Source organism: Vipera ursinii (genome assembly GCF_947247035.1).
Source record: "Vipera ursinii genome assembly, chromosome: 3".
Taxonomy (NCBI): Eukaryota; Metazoa; Chordata; class Lepidosauria; order Squamata; family Viperidae; genus Vipera; species Vipera ursinii.
In genome coordinates, this window is record NC_139516.1 from 117,959,438 (window position 1) to 117,976,876 (window position 17,439).

General features: G+C 41.4%; 1 protein-coding gene across 9 annotated transcripts in view; it reads left to right on the forward strand.

Moving 5' to 3' along the window:
- RRBP1 (ribosome binding protein 1) overlaps nucleotides 1-14,092 on the forward strand; it is a 53,981-nt gene extending 39,889 nt beyond the window's left edge. For 6 of the 9 annotated variants that reach the window (XM_083358913.1, XM_083358917.1, XM_083358912.1 and 3 more), the window contains 5 exons: nucleotides 1,563-1,652; nucleotides 2,405-2,497; nucleotides 12,474-12,572; nucleotides 12,701-12,844; nucleotides 13,902-14,092. In XM_083358913.1, coding sequence (XP_083215039.1) covers nucleotides 1,563-1,652; nucleotides 2,405-2,497; nucleotides 12,474-12,572; nucleotides 12,701-12,844; nucleotides 13,902-13,943 — 468 coding nt within the window. In that variant the 3' untranslated portion in view covers nucleotides 13,944-14,092. Of the gene's footprint in view, nucleotides 1-1,562; nucleotides 1,653-2,404; nucleotides 2,512-4,811; nucleotides 5,183-12,473; nucleotides 12,573-12,700; nucleotides 12,845-13,557; nucleotides 13,720-13,901 lie in introns of those variants that run through there. The other 3 variants (XR_014492042.1, XM_083358919.1, XM_083358918.1) reach the window with 3 other exon arrangements.
- The last annotated feature ends 3,347 nt before the right edge of the window (nucleotides 14,093-17,439 follow it).

Consider the following 17,439-nt stretch of genomic DNA (forward strand, 5'->3'; position numbering starts at 1 on the left):
TTCTGTGTATTTTTATTCACCATAAATTTAATTCGCCATTTCTGTTTAGAAGAGTGTGGAGCAAAGATACACCCCCCCCCTCACTTTTGGAGGATTCTTACTTTTGGGGTGTTTTCTTTTTTTTCAGGAAGTCAGTCACGTAGAAGAGAGAGAATCAATATTCTTACCCAGTTCAACCACAGTGTTTATGATTGCTTAATTTAGTGCTTTTTGGCTGCATGTAGCTTGGGCTAGACTCATGAATGTCACTAGCCTTTCTTCTGTTGCTTTCTGGAGAGCTTTCCCCAGACGTCCAGATCGACTGTCATCTTCCTAGGCTTGGCGTGGCTTCCCTCCTTCTTTGCCACCTCTCCGGGGTGGCTTTTGGCCCATTTAGGGTCCCCAGAGAAAAATCAGCCGTAAGGTGCGGAACCCCACGATCCCTCGGCTGTTGCGATAACTGTGCAAAACCGGATGTCCACAAAGGACTGTATTGTATGCAAGGGCCCAGGGCATATGACTGCCAAGTGTTCGGCCAAGCTTAAGAGCTTTTGGAGAGAAATAGCAAGGACTGTACCTGTAGGGAGGTACCTTGTTTTTGGACTACAGATTTTTTCCCCCTCCCTTGTAAATCAGCTCTGGTGAATATTGGATTTACTTTTTGGGACCGTGTTGCACTGACTATGGGTAGCTGCCTTTGGGAAAGTTTGAGGTAGAGCTTTACCAGCCATTGTAGGGCCATTTGTCATGGGATAGTAGAGCAATAAAGGACTTTATTGAAGCCTGCATCTGCCTAAGCAACCTGGATCATAACATACACTTTCAGCATATAAAAGTAGGTGGGGGTGGTCTTGGTGATTCCTTGATTGGGCTGTTGTTTATTATTAGCTTGTTTTGCAGTTCCTTGATTATTATTTGTTTCTTGATTGTTGGGCTAATGTTATTCTTGGTGTTGATCTCTGCTCATCTAAGTATTAATTGCTGGTAAGGTGGTGTTTTGGTCTTTCTGTTTCTTTTTGATTGAGCAGAAATTACATCACTCACTACTAAGCACTGATGATGTTGCCAATTTGGTAATGAAACATCTGCAAGAAAACAATCAAGCTCAGAGAACACCAAGATCCACAGTTCAACCCTGAGCTACAACTATTCTCTGCTATTACTATCTGCAATATTTCTACCTATTTTTTATTTCATCAATGCTGAAGATACAAGTGAAATAGAAATAATATTTCAACAACAAATATTATCACTGAGAACACCGGGAATCTTTCTACATAGAATGAAACCTAAAGGAAAACTGCTTTTAGAAGGCAAAGTCTGCTGACTTATTAACAAAAGGCACTGTAAATATTAAATGGAGGATGAAATAACAGTATTTTCCTTGATATTCATACTTCATATGAGGAAATAGCTATAAATCAGTATGAACAGCAATTTTCCCAACTCCATTCCTTTCATCTCTACTTATAGTCATTTTTGCAACCAGAAGGAAAAAAAGTTGTTATACATAAATCTTAAAATGATTTTTTCCTAAATTTGTTTGTTACTTTTTAAATGATGTATTATTATACTTTTTAAAGGACCTTACAATTTCCTTAAGAGAAACAAATGAGGCACTGCGCACACTACAAGCAAAATGTGATCAGTATAGGAATATTCTCACAGAGACGGTAAGCAAAACAGCATTTGCCTATCTGAACAAATAAATTGTTTCTAATTTCCCATTAGCACTGATGAATTTCCCTAACATTTGACCAAAGAGAGAACCAACCTGGAATTAAGGAGAAACTTCCTGACAGTTAGGACAATTAACCAGTGGAACAGCTTGCCTCCAGAAATCATGGGTGCTCCATCACTAGAGATTTTTAAGAAGAGGCTAGACAATCACTTGTCTGAGATGGTATAGGACAGTTCTCCTGCTTGAGCAGGGGGCTGGTCTAGAAGACCTCTGAGGTCCCCTTCCAGCTTCTATTCTGTTCTGTTCTGTTCTGTTCACACAGAGAGCCAGTCTGGTGCATTATTCAAGATGGTGGTCTAGAAACCAGAAGACTTTTGAGTTTTAGGCCTCCCTGACTTTGAGCCAGTCACTCTTTCAGCCCAATCTACCTCAGAAGGTTGTTGTTCCAAGCAAATTAGGAGGCAGGAGAATTAGGTATATTTGCTGCCTTGAGTTATATATAAAAAGGTGGGGTAAAAAATCTACCAATAACTTGTTTTCTTCTGGACACACACGATCTACTACTATATGTTCTGTATTAGTGGAGTAAATATTTTTTTTATTGTATCTACATTCCCAAACTGGCTAAAATATTTCTGCTAAAGTTGGCAAGCAAGCCTAGTTAACATGTGTCCCCATGATAGAATGAACCTATCTTAGTAAATGCCTTGTTTCTTTGCCTTCATTTCTTCTTCAAAATCATAGGAAAGAATGCTCAAGGACTTGCAGAAGCGGTTGGTAGAGGAACAGCAGGTGTGGAAAGAGAAACTGGCTGCATCTGAAGAAGCCCTTGCAGAGGTATAATATGTGTGGTGAGCATGCATGCTTTATCATTGTGGTGCCACAGGAATTCTTCCTTTTTCAACCATTTGCATGAGAAGCCATTAAAAGATGTATCATTTAAATTAATGTCCAATTTTGTTACTGTTACTATATTTTACTTCTGCTTATGTTCTTACAAAGGTTTTGATAGCAACAGATATAAAAAATTTTGCTGGCAAAGGAAGGCATCTACCCAATGTGTCTTCGTCTTGGTAACTTTTGGCAACTTTGCTGCACTCAGCAAAACTTAATTTAATTACAAGAGGTAAATTACATATTGAATTCTTAGGTATCATATTTTACTCAAATGGACCCAACAACTTGACCAGAAGTTGAGGAGAGCCCTATCAGAGGACAACTTTAAAAAAACCCGCTCAGCCTTTATATCAGCCAACCCTACTCAAGATTTACTAGAGCTATATAAAAACATAGTTCCTAAGCTACAATCACTACTACCATGTGAACAAAAGTTCTAAGAGGCACTGCATCACTTGCAAACAATGGTTTGATAAGGATTACGTAGAAGCCAAGAAAGCTCTTACCTTGGCATGTAAAGTGTACAAAAATGAGACTGGAAATGGCAATAAAACAACTCTTAAACATCTACTCACACTCAAAAAACAATTTAAGCAATTGATTGCACTCAAGAAGAGACAAGACACAAGATTCTTCCTGGGAACAGCTTATTGAGGCAGCAAAACAAAAGAACTCTTCTTTATTCTGGTGTCTAATTGCTTGCCACTCTGAAAGAACCTATACCCCATTAGACTCCCATATACATCCTACAACCCAGGAAGTCCAGTTTCGGAGAATGTATGAAGACCCCCTCCAACAAGATAATAAGGTATACAATAATGGATTTATCTGAGTGGCCTCCAGTTTCAGAGTCTGAAATTAAATCCTTCATTGGCCAACTCAGGACTAGGAAGCCTCCAGGAGCTGACTTCATTTCTGCTGAACTACTAAAGAACAACATGGAATGGTGGATACCAGCCCTGGTGGCGCTATTCATCTATATTGACTCCATTGGCCATGTCCCAGAGGATTGGGGCTTGGCAATTGTGGTCCCAATTTATAAAAAGAGAGAGACGACCCTGCCAATTACAGACTAATAAGTCTGCTAAATATAATCAGCAAACTCTACGCCAAACATCTCAAAGATAAATTTAAAGAATGGCTGGATCTTGAGAACTTGATTGCTGAAGAGCAAGCCAGGTTTAGAGAGGAGAGAACCACTATAGATGAGAGCTTAGTTCTCCATCATTTGATTAAAAATATGTATCAAATAGATCTGTATCATTATACTCTGCCTTTATAGATCTCAAGGCAGCTTTTGATATGGTTACAAGGACTGAGCTATGGGAGAAGCTGGAAGCTGCTTCAGTTGATCATAGGCTTCTCCATCTGTTATGTACCATACATATAAAATGGTTAAATAAACCAAATTACCACTCTTGAAGCATCACCCTGCTGCTCTATGCAGATGACACTGTCACCAGTATGACACAGGTCACCAGTAAGCCTTAAAAGAGCCTTGCAAGCCCTCGTCCAGTATTGCAATTACAATAAACTGGACATAAATTATGAGAAAACAAAGGTTATGGCTTTTGCCAAAAGGCCAAAACTCTACTCATGGTATCTTAATGGTCATAATATAGAGCAGGTAACCAACTTTAAATACCTAGAGGTGGTCATCCATGCCACTGGCTCAAGAAAAGCACATGGAGAATATGCAGCTGCCAGTGGAACAACCTGCCTCCAGAAGTGGTGAATGCTCCAACACTGGAAGTTTTTAAGAAGAGACTGGACAGCCATTTGTCTGAAATGGTATAGGGTTTCCTGCCTGAGCAGGGGGTTGGACTAGATGACCTCCAAGGTCCCTTCCAACTTCTTCTTCTTCTTCTTCTTCTTCTTCTTCTTCTTCTTCTTCTTCTTCTTCTTCTTCTTCTTCTTCTTCTTCTTCTTCTTCTTCTTCTTCTTCTTCTTCGCGAAATGCCATCCTCAAATTTTTCCACACAAGAGTAGGATACTATATTCCAGCTGCAATTAAGCTCTTTCTGGCCAAGTTGCTAGCACAGCTTCTCTACGGATCTGTGCTCAGACCCTCAGCTCCCTGTTTCACACTGCTGGAAAGAGTTCAATCCAAATTTATTAGAGCAGTTCTCCAGATGTTGTCTTGTGTCTCAAATGCACTTCTCCACCTACCTGGAGACAGGATTGATAAAAGTTGAAGCAAGAATTTGTATAGCTTCTTTAAATATCTGGCTGAAGCTTAATTTCTTTCCACAAGGCCTTGCTCCATTAATCCTCTAAGACAAATTTTCCTCATCATGGATCAAGGCAGTCAAGTTCAACCTTGCCAAACTAGGCTTCTCTCCAGCCTCAATACTCAAATTGGACGACAACCAAGCAAAACAAACCTTGTGACAAAGGGCAGAGGACATCAAGAGGCAAGCGGACTTAGGGATAGCTCTGCTGTTTCTGGCTCCAGACTCTATTAGATATGTCATTGCTCCCACCAGTTCTCTTAGCCAGTTGAAGTCAGCAAACCACCAGAAAGCATTTTCGCTCACACAGTGCCATGCGCTTCCATCGGCCGTCCTGTATGGCAAGTATAAAAAGATATATGGAGGAGACCGTTGGACACATACTCCTTCAATGCTCTTTCTATAGAGATATTTGGAAAAAAAACTATGTCCTCCCAATAGCTGATAAGTATCCTGGCCATTCTGACACTACTTATCTGGAGATTTGTTGGAAACATAAATAAGATAAATATTATTTTTAGATCTTTTAAATATATTTTTAAAAATAACTTTATTATAAGTATTCTCATTCATCATTAGATCATGCTCAGTGCATTTTTATATAGGTATGTATGTATGTAAGTAGCCTATAATTGGATATTTTACTGCCCATATGGCTGTAATAAACTGATTTGATTTGATTTTAGTCCTTAGGTATCATATTTTACTCTGTGCCATACTATCAATGACTTCTCCCTCATTTTATGTTATTTCTGAGAACTCTGTACTTTGTAATTTAGATAAGTTTAAGTTGATTCTAATGATATTACTATAATATTATAATTACGACAATGCTACTAATGCTGTTAGCAGTGCTAACTAGAGAGCAATAATACAGAGAGACTGGATGCTAAGGAAGTTCCCAAATAAAGAAATAGCTATATTAGTTTTGAATTGGTAGTTGCCTACAAGAGAATAAAATTATTTATATTCTGTGGATCATCTAATAATATAACATTTCTTACAAAATGTCCAGTTTCATCTATATGTATAGCAGTATATATTAATCGATATACAGGTAAGTCCTTGGTCAATGAACTTACCATTGGGCTACTTATGAACTGGGTTTGAAGTTCTGATGGTCACCCTCTCATAATCACATCACTGAACTTCAAGTCTCAGCAACATGGCCACATTTATGGCTGTTTGCAGAGTTTCACAGTTACATGACCATGTTTTTCAATGATTTTGCCAAAACCTGGTATTTACTTACAGTTTCCAGCAAAACTGTGCCCATAACAAACCATTGGTTTGCTTAAAGACCACTGTAAAAAGGTTCATACAGTTGCCACAACTTATGACCATAATAGGCAGGCTCTATTACAGTTGTGAGGACTACCCGTACTACTATAATTCTTGTGTCTGTTTGTAATCTTCAGCTGGATGAAATTGAAATTGTCATAGGGCAACAATTTGTGAACCAAACTATCTCAAATGGGGTAATTTACAGAAATCTAAGACCCATTAGTCCTGTGGGAATGAAATTTGTGGAAATTGTGACTGCTTCAATACTACCATGCTGCTACAGTCAACTGCATAGTGGAAAGCTGGTAGAAAGTGTAAACTCAATCACGATCAGGGAGCATTGGCAATGAAGATGGCAGGAATTCAAGTAAATCTCCCCCACACACACAACTTACCAAGTCCCTCTGAGCTTGTGCATGCTCGAAGGTTGTTGAAGGCTCCCTTCAGGAATTCGATAGTTTGCTCGACTATCATGGTCTGGTTCGTCTTGTGCCGCTCTGTCCTCATCTTCAGCATGGTGTTCTTTCTGATGACTTCCCTGGCTTCCCCACATGAAGGTTACACCGGAGGGACTCTCCTCCCAGTCATCCTTCTTTCTGACCCCCAGTGATCATCAAGGTCTTGACTGGTTGTTGGAGGCTTCTGCCTGTTCCAGCCATTGGAGGTAATCTTCCCTGCTTTTGGGTTTTGCCATGGTTCCTCCCCAAGCTTCCAACTGCTCCTGATCACTCTCTTGAGCAGACATCTTGTGCACAGTCCCCATGATAGAGGAATGTCTTCAGGTTGACCATTATTGAAGATATATCTTAATGTAAAAGTTGCCCCAACCTAGGTCTCTAGGAAAGAAAGACAGACCCTTGACTCCATTTGATTGAAGTAATAGGTTCTTTTACTAAAGTTAAGTGGTTGCAGTAAAAATAATGCTAGATGTGAATATTCCCATGCAAAGATGATGCTTTTTCCCCGTTCCTTGGGCCTCCCTGCTTCAACAGTCTATCAGTGTCCAACAGCATGCTGGGTTGATTTTTTTGAGAACTGCTAGGATGCTTGGCACCTCTTGATGCAGTTTCACATTCTTTTCCCAGGCCAGGTTTCCTTGATGGCTGATTTATTGAAGTTTGGCACCTGTGGTTCTTGTAAATGTGTCTCCTCTCCTGCCACTTGGATTCTCCTTCCCATATCCGAACTTTACTATCCCAAATTCTCCCTCCCCTGCATTTTATGGCAGCATGCCAGCAAAGCAAACAAGCTGAAGAAGGCAGACTTGACATGGAGGTTACTGTCTGAAAGGAGGACCTCACATGGTCATACCGTTGGAATGATTTGCTGCCACCAAGGAACCTGTGAATTTGAGAGCACAGGTCTGGGATGCATAGTAGCAGGATCCGTTTGTGGCTGTATAATGTCATGACTTGGCCCAAGGTGTGAGAAATGAGGTGACCCAATGGTGTTGCATGGAAGACTTGCTCCATTTCTGGAACTGCTGCTATGTACCAGGGGGGCCCTTTCAGGGTCTCATATTGCAGCAGTGTCATGACAAGCCCAGCTGCAGGCCACTTTGGTGTGTTCAGGACCCTCCATCTGGTTTCCCAGACTTTGACGCGACATCACCAGGTATGCTTGTGCAGTGTAGGCAGGCCAAAAACAACATGGGTGCTACTCCTGGACTGCTACAGCCTTTGCTCACACTGCCGAGATCATGGGGTGCCATCTTTATGGATTTCAAGATCTAAGAGAGCCACCACTAGGTTGGTCATGGTGGATATTCTCACCAAAATGACCCATTTTAATCCCATGCTTGGGACTGCCCATGGCTCAGTCCACTGCCCAGTTATTGATGCCCAACATGTTTGAGCCCCAGAACTCGTCTGCAAAATCCACAGCAAGTATCCAGATAAAACACATTGAACCCTAACTCACTCTCTCACGCTTTTTTGACTCCTTCTCTTATAGGACTAATCTCAATGTCAAACTTACCATCTTCAGCATACTTCGCTTTGCTGGAATCCTGCCATAAAACTCAAGGGAGGGGGGAGGGAATTGTGGAAGTAGGGAATTGGCATGAGTAGGAAGAAAGAGAGGGGATGACAGGGTGATAGGAACCAGAGGTTTTAATCTGGAATAAGCTAATTGATCAAGGACAGAATGTGAGAATGGAATGAGAAACTTCACCAAAGAGGTCCAAAGCTCGTAGTTGTTCCCAAAACATCAAAAATGACAGCTATTGGGTACTGATAGACTGGTCAATGGGGGAGGGCCAGAGGAATGAGAAGGGTTTAAGATGTTTAGGCACGGACCCATGGCCGCGCCTTCTTCATCCCCTGCCACCCGCCTCAGCCCATTTACAGCCACTTTTCCTCCTCTGCTGGCCCTCCCCTCACCATTCTCCAAGGCCAATGGGCCCCTGGACCTCTGCTCCTCACCCTTCAGCCTGGCCCATTTGCCCAGACACCGTTTGACCGAGGCCTTTAGCTTCATGGGACAAATAGTCCCCAGCCAGTCGGGTGGCAGGTAGAAGCCATGGTGCAGATGCAGTGTGCAGCTTACTGAGGAACTGAAATCAAACACACACCAGAAATGCATTTGGTTTGGAAATTAGCAATTGGGATATAGAGTCTAGGGCACACAAAGGATACATGTGCAGATGGCGTGAAGAATGTGAGGCAAAATAAAAATAAGAAACAGATTTACTGCAAAGGTTAATCTCATACTGAGATGTATACTTCCATGTTAAGTTTACCAAGAGCTGAGGAAGACACATAAAGCAAAGTTGAGTAATTCATGGTTAGAGAGTATAATGAAGTCTTAGAATGCCAAGGGTAAGGAAGAGATGTGGTCAAAAGAAAGTATGAAGGACAGAAGTGTAGCAGGAGTTAGCAATCCAGAACATGGAGCATTGGGCAAGATGCCAAACTTATTATTTTTGTTTGGAATAGGGGATAGGGGGAAGAGATCTAGACTTAGATTCCTGCTTTGCAGGATTCTTCAAAGTTTTCCCCTCCCTCCCTCTCCATTCCATCCCCTTCTATTTAATAGTTACATGAAGCAACTGGATAGGGTCACCCATCAGTATGATGTTAAAGGTTCACGAGGGTCTACCAGCTGATTGACAATCTCCCCTCTTTGTACGTATCTTTGCCTGACATTCTGTGGCCCAATGCCCTTCTTTCCCACATTTAAAACAACGCAGTGCCACGGCGTGAGATAGGTGGTGCTTGTGTGGGTTCCCTTCAGTTTTCTGAGTGTGAGGTGAAATTTAACTTCACTGTGCAATGTAAGTGCTTACGCCGATCAATTTCTACCTCTTCTGCCAGCATATAACCATCCTGGGCCCCCATGTGGTACACAGGCATTGTAGAGGTCCTCATTAAGTCCATCCTGGAAGCAGCTTACCAGGATGTCCTCTGGCCAACAAGGCACTAGCTAACTCTCTAAACTCCTCCGTATACTCTGCTACTGGCCGTCTGCCCTGCTTTACTGTTTTTATATGCTCCCAGGCTTTTTTATCAGCTAGCCGGTCAACAAAGCATCTGTGGAGTGCAGTCATAAACTGTTCTGTTCCAGCCTATGACCGGCCCTGTTTGAATGTCAGGGACAACCTCTTTTTATAGTCAACAGGCTGGAAAAACCCCAAACAAATTTATTTACAAAGAAACCAAAAGTTCAAATGAGTTAAACAGGAATAACAGACCAGGACTCTAGCAGAAGATCTTCAGCAACCAGCACCTCCCACACCTTCCCCTTTTAACAGCAGTCCCAAGGCGTGGCTTCTCATTGCCTTCTCCTCCTCTCACCGAGTTGCATCATTGCCTTTCTCTGTTCTACTCTGCTGAATTGCCTCCTGCTCCTAGCGTCCCTGAATAGATCCAGCTGTGAATCATCTATGTCCAATACCTCATGCTCACACGGCTGAGTCTCATGAGGAACATGATGGGAGGGGCCAGGCTGAGAGTCCTGCAGTGCATCAGAGCCGCCCTCTGACACCAAAGGCTCTCCAAACCCCTCCTCCTCCTCCTCTTCAGAATCATCAGACTCAGCTGCCGGTATCACAGGCTGATGCTGAATCACAACATAAATTGATTAAACTTCTGCAGTTCAGGTGCATTACAGTTATAGAGGGTGACCATTCAGTCAGGGGCTGCCCCTGCCAAGGCTAATGTGACCACCCAGACTTTCTCTACATCAGTAGGTAGCATTGTCCCATACATCTGCATATACGTGACTATCTGTGCAAGGAAGAAACCCAGCCACTTTGGGTCCCCATCAAATTTTGCCCCAATTGGGAGAAGTTTTGCTTCTGCTGGCTGAAGTGGTTGCCCTCTAGTTGCCTGAATTTGACACCCCAAGTAGTGGGCTGTTGTCTGGGTTGCCTTGGCCCCTCCCTCTCTGGTCACCAATTCCTCAACCTCTGACTCTTCTCCCAATTCTGCCTCGGATTTCTGGCCTTCCTCCAGTTGTAATTTGAATTCATCTAAGGCTTTCCTTATGTATTCCATTACTGCCTGCATAATTTTTGATTTTGATTCCTTCTCCCCCCCTTCTGTCCCGGGGCGTAGGGCTAGACCCCTTCTACTTCTTTCTCCTCCCCCTCTCAGTTCAGGATAACATTGGAGTCTTTCTCCTCCCAACCTTTGGATTTATTGACTCCAAGGGACCACCTGGCTCGGTCCCCTACATCAGATGGTCCAGCCGCTTCCATTTCCCTGGAGAGGCCTTCTTCACCCTTCAATCATTGGAGGTCTCCAGATCATTGCTCTGATGGGAGCTCCTCCAAACGTGCAGTAGTTGCGGCTCCCCTGGTAGCAGTTGCATCTCTGGGTTGAACGTTGTGCAGACCTCACCTTCTGTAATGACCCACTTCAGCTGTCCTCCCAAGAATTCAAACTCTTGAGGCAATCACTGCTTCAAACAGGATGTTTTTATTTGGGGATCAGTAGCAGTGGGGGATCAAGGCGAGATCTGAGGTAAAAGTTTGTTAACAATGCATAGTCACCCAGCTGTAAAACCCCTCCCACCAAAGCCGTGTGGGGATTTGAATTGTGTCCAATCAGTTGGTGTCTCAGGGCGATCAGCCGTTGCTTTTGGCGCGCGACTTCCTGGCTTCGTTGACATCCGGCTTGTCACAATCGTACTTGGAGAGCTAACATACCACCCCCCATGGCAATTAGGAAAAGGAAAAAGAACAAATATAAACATGCAAGTAACACTGGGCTCCACTCTCCCACAACAGAATGGCAGGTCCCAAAAACGGAAGGACAGAAGGAAGGTAAGTAAAATAGGGAACCGTTTGGGACCTGACAACCTTACTTTTCACCACTGATGGGGCCCAGTGTTCAAGTCTGTCAAGATCCTGGTCTTGAGTGTATCTTCTAAAGTGTTGACTATTCCCCCAGCTTGGTGTCATCTGCAAATTTGATGAGTTCCCTTTCTAGCTCCTCCTCTAAATCATTTATGAAGATGTTGAAGAATACTGGGCTTTAGACAGAACCTTAACTTACCCCACTGCATATTTTCCTCCATTTAGATATAGTTCTATTAAGAACTACCCACTGGGTGCAGTTAGCCAGTTGTGAATCCATCTGCTTGTTGATGCTATCTGTCCCACATTTTTCTATCTTACCAAGAAGTAGGCTGTGATCTACTTGTCAAATGTCTTACTGAAGTTGAAGTAAACAATTTGCACAGCATTTCCCTTATCCATTGAGTCACTTTGTAAAAGAAGGCAATTGGGTTTGTTTGGCATTTTCTGTTTTTGACAAACTCATGCTGGCTTCTAGCAATAGCTTTGCTTGTTTCTAGATGTTCACAGATGTTGCTTGATTAATGCTAGTTGGTCTATAGTTTCCTGGATCTTTTACGGTCCTCTGGTAGTTCCTCAGTGCTCCAGGAACTTTGAAAAATATGCTTTAATGATTCTGAGATCACATCTGCCAGCTCCCTCAGAACTCTGGGATATAATCCATCTGGTCCTGGTATTTGAATTCATCTAGAGTTGATAGGTGTTTTCTTACCATTTGCTTATTTTGACTTGTATTTCTATTCTTTTTTTTATGGTACTGCTTTTGATCGGCTGAAATATTTTTTTCCTTTTCTCTAAAGACAAAAGAATAAATTAAGCAGTTCCACTTTCTCACTCTGTTACATACTTGCCATCATCTCTCATTAGTGGACCGATCTTTTACTTGATTTTTATATACATACCATACATTAAATAGTTAAACATAAGAATTTGAATTTACTAAATCTAACTTCCAGTGTACATTAGTCAATGGTATTCTGGAATTGGGAGGGAGGAGGGGAAGAAGGATGGAAGGAAGGCAGGGAGGAAGGAAGGATTATAAAATGTTATTCCTGATTTTCAAAGTACTTGGAATTAACTTTTCATAATTTTGAAACTTTAGGCTCAAGATTTGGTGTACAGCTTGCAAGTTGAATTGGAGAAACTAAGATGTGATAGGAAAGACTCTGCTTATATAAAAAAGGAAATTCTCCAACTTCAGGTAAAACTTCTAAATCTATATAATTACTAGGCAGATATGCAAGAATTTGTCTCCATATTCAAGTGTTTTGGAATTATTTAGCTTGTTTTTGTCCCATGAATAAAACCTAGTTTTATCATCCATTGTAGGAGACATTGGATAACGAAAAGAAGTTAACAAAGGATTTGGGATGTGCAACCACCAAACTAAAAGAGCTTTTGAAGGTCACCCAAGAACAGCTGTCCAAGGAAAGAGAAGCAGTGACGAAATTACAAGAACAGCTTCAAAAAAGGGTACTTGAATGTTTTTTTTTATTACACCAAGGTTCATTTACCTGCATTAAGATGGCCTGAATGGTGGAGTTTATACCATCAGTGGTTTTCTTTGTACAGTAGAGGAAATAAACTATAATTGATCAAGATAGTCTATGGTCTGTTTTTCTTCTTACATCCTCAACATTTGGTGTAATGATAATGGGATGAAGATGTAGTATAAAAATACTGAGAAATAAAATTATATTTGAATCCTTTACTTCTGTAATCTTAACTTAAATCTGGTTCAATCCCCTTAAGAATAATTCAAGAGGGATCTAATCAAATTTATAATACATACCCTTTCTCTAGCTACCATTCTATATGAACACTTTCATAAGGTATCAAAGGAAAAAACTATTTTAATTGTAAAATTAGTTACATATGTGTACATAGGCATGTAATTTGTGCAGTTGTGAGGACCTTTCAACACTTCCCAAAGTTGGCATCTAAAATTTATGCTGAGCCAATTATTTATGTCTACATCAAAACTAACATCAATAGTTACAGAACTAAAATAATTTCGTATTAATAGTTCTAATTAGGCACACACAGTAAAATAATAAAGTAATACAAATGACCGAAATGAAATGAGACTAGACATGTCTTGGGGAGATTGCTAGTAACTAAAAATACGCTCCCTTTTTCCTCCAATTTGTAGAACTTTTTCTTTTTTCTCTCCCTGTTTATAAAAGGAATAATGAAATATTGCAGGCCTTTTACCTTCAGCCCAGATGATTTTGTGTGATAAATGCAATTATGCCTTGACTGACCTCTAAGAGACTTGGCCTCAATGATGCTCCAAAAATATTTTCTTCTTGTCCAAGCCTATTACAATTGTCTCAAAGATAGCAAAGGTAGTTTTATAGTAGCCTCAACATTTCTTATTCATAATGGGAGTTGCAACCTGTATTGGGCTCTTGGATTCTCTCCCCTACTTCCAGGTTTAAGACTTTTTTAAAAATCATTTTCCTGTAATTCTTAGGAAAGAATTTTGAGACTTTCTAGGTCCAGTAACCTAATTTTCATTTTGTTTCAGGAAGAAAATGAAGGCCTTGCCAAGGAAGGTACATCTGTTTGACAGATCAAGAATCCAGGATGTGCACTTTATCAGACTTAAAATGTTTTTATATATTTCTAAAGTACACACTTATTTACTGTAAGGAGAAATAAATAAGACAATAGTGACCAGAAACTATTTTCAAAAGAAATAAAAAGTCTATAAATACAGCATTTCTTTTTGTGAAAATTTTTCTTTTGTAAAATATGCTTGTTTCCTTCTCTTTCTAAAGGGAGATTATCTGCATTAAAATATTTCTTAATATCTGGAGTCTCTTTAGACTGAGCATCCTGATTTCTTCATTTGTGTAAGGATTCACCAGCTCCGCATAGCAAACTCTTCTATTTCTGGGAAGAACAACAGTTTTTCTTTCTTTTCTCCTTTGTAGCTACTTTCTTTCATTTCTTGCCTCACCTACCAATTTATGCTCTTGCAACAGAACTCATTAACATCTTCAATTCACAAATAATTATCTGAGAAGAGAAAAATGTCTTTTTTGGATAAATAAAATATGCTGTCAGATACCTACAGAGTAGTGATTATCTTCTGTTAATTACTCTCATTGCACTACTTTTCATTACAAATGTGCTTCAGATCTGCTTTGATGTTTTTCAGTTACTTATTAAATTGATCTCTTTAGAAGGAAATAATGGTGTGACATGTGTCACAGTTCTATAACAGAAAATTTTACAGAGACAGAATTGACTTTATCTTGGTTTATAGACCTGATTCATACAATTAATTTATTAAGAATACTTGAAGAAGGGTCTTAAAATTGGTGCTGACTAGCAGTGAAAAACTGTTGAGAATATGAGAAATAGCCAGAGTTGATTAGTAATGAGAAAATGACACACACAGCTGAAAAATGTAATATACACGGATACTGCAGAGTAGCCTTTTCCAACTGGGCATTCTCCATTTGTGTTGGAATTGCCACTTCTGATATTCCCAGTGAGGATAGCCAAAACATGGGAACACATCATGTTTAGTTCTGATAGACGAAGACTCAGAGTAGTTTAACAATGAACGAGTTTATTGAATACACAAAGTCAACTGTCAACTGTCAAATGTTGCAACCTTTTATAGGGGTAGTGTTTGAACTGTAACCAATCAATGGAGCTTATTTTCCCGCTCCTAGGTTATTGCAACCAATGATTGCACCTGGATTTCCCGCTCAAAACCCTGCTATTCTGCAATCAGCTAATTCCCTTATTAATAACTATTTACATACACAACACCCCTTACCCCCCAGTTGTTGTTATTTCTTTACAAAGTCCTTTAAATATTTTGGCGGCCTATGTAATCTAGAAGGGTATCTATTACTCTGGCTGCTAGGGACCCCTTTTCCTGATTGACTGCTTGGCTGCTTCTCTGTGTTGGACCTAGGCTCTGGGTTATTAGACTCTGATGTTTCCCTGTTGCTGTTTTGTGCATTGGTTTGTGTTTGATACTCAGTAGTCACTGGCCTACCTCGCAGGGGTACCTCCCAGTCTATTTGACTAGATTGTTGTTGTTGTTGTTGTGGTGTAGCAGGAGAAGAGATGTTTTGCCATTCCTCTACCACACTCTCTGGCATGTTGTTATTACTGAACCTGGATGTACTTTTTCCCCCAAAAGTGCTTTGGCCCCCCTCTACTGGCAAGCACCCACTGGATCTCTTCCTCAGCTGATCTGTGTGTCTTTTACAGATCCTATTCCCTTCCCCCTCAATAGTGTACGACAGGGGGCCTAAAATTTCAGTAACCACCCCCGGAATCCATTTGTCCCCTTGGGTGTAGTTCCTGGCCCAGATCAAATCCCCCACTTTAAATGTTCTGTTAGGAATGTCCAATTCAGCGCTTGGTAGAAGTCTGTCAGGGTGTAATCTGTCCAATTTGGTGGTTAGTCTCCTTCCCCACCTCATTTCAGCTGGACTTTTCCCTGTAGCAGAACATGGGGTCGTATGTTGGGCCAACAAGAACTCGGCCAGTCTCTGATGCCAGTCACCTCGAATGATTCTTTTTAAGGCGTCCTTCGTGGTCCTCACATTCCGTTCAGCCAAGCCGTTGGTGGATGGGTGGAAGGGTGCTGATGTCCTGTGCTTAATCGAGTTGGCCCTGAGGAAATCCTGAAATTCAATAGATGTGAATTGTGGCCCATTATCAGACACGATTAAATCCGGCAACCCATGAGTGGCAAAGAGGCCCCTTAATGCCTGTATGGTTCTACCTGAGGTTGCTGAACTGACTGGTACTACCTCTAGCCATCTAGAGAAGCTGTCAACCACTACCAGAAATGTTAACCCTTGGAAAGGCCCAGCAAAGTCAATATGAATCCTGGACCAAGGATTTCTAGCTAACTCCCACTTATGCGTACGGATGTGTTGTTGTTCAGGCCTAGAGCGTTGGCACAGATGGCAATTGGCAACACATTCCTCGATGTCCTTGTCCAGTCCTGGCCACCACAAGTGACTCCTAGCCAACGCCTTCATCCGTACTATTCCAGGGTGTCCTTCATGTAATTCTAGTAAAATGGCTGATTTGTGTATTCCTGGAATGACCACACGATTTCCCCAGAGTAAACAGCCCAAATGAACTGACAGTTCATCTTTCCTTCTAAAATAGGGAATGTATTTTTCATCCGGGTTGGCGTTTGGCCACCCACTCAGGACCCAGGCCATTACTCTCTTTAAAGTGTGGTCCTTGTTTGTTGCCTCAGCTATGTCTTTAGCAGTTAGGGGCCAATCGGGGATATCCTGTAGGGACATTATTTGTCCCGCAGGTGCAGGGTCTTCCTCTGTTATGTTTAGGGGCAATCTGCTAAGGGCGTCAGCATGTCCCATGTCCTTGCCCGGTCTGTATTGGAGGGAGAATGAGTATGCTGAGAGGAAAATGGACCACCTCAGCATTCTAGGCGACATTATTTGGGGAGTCTGTTTATCTGTGGTAAACAGTCCCAACAGGGGCTTGTGGTCTGTCAGTATAGTAAAGTTCCTACCATAAAGGTAGTCGTGGAACTTTTTTACTCCTGCCACTATTGCTAATGCCTCCCTGTCTATCTGAGCGTAATTCCGCTCTGCTTTGGTTAGTGTGCGTGAATAATATGCAATTGGTCTTTGTATTCCTTGTTTGTCTAAGTGGCTGATTACAGCCCCTACACCATAAGGCGAAGCATCGCACGCCAGGTAAATCGGTTTGTTTTCTATAAAGTGGGTTACAGTTGATTTACTGGACAGAATGTCCTTTAAAGTTTGGAAACTTACTCTGTGTTTGTCCAGCCATTGCCAAGGAGTCTTCTTATCTAAGAGTCTGTGGAGGGGTTCTGCAATGGCAGCCTTGTGGGGCACAAACGTGTGGTAAAAGTTTACCAGGCCAAGGAAGGCCTGTAGTTCCGCCTTATTCCTTGGTTCTGGGGCCCATTTAATTGCTTTAATTTTGTCAGGGGTAGGGTGGATTCCATTTTTGTCAATCCTAAACCCCAAAAAATCAGTGGATTTAACCCCTATGCTACATTTTTCCCTTTTTAATTTCAATCCAGC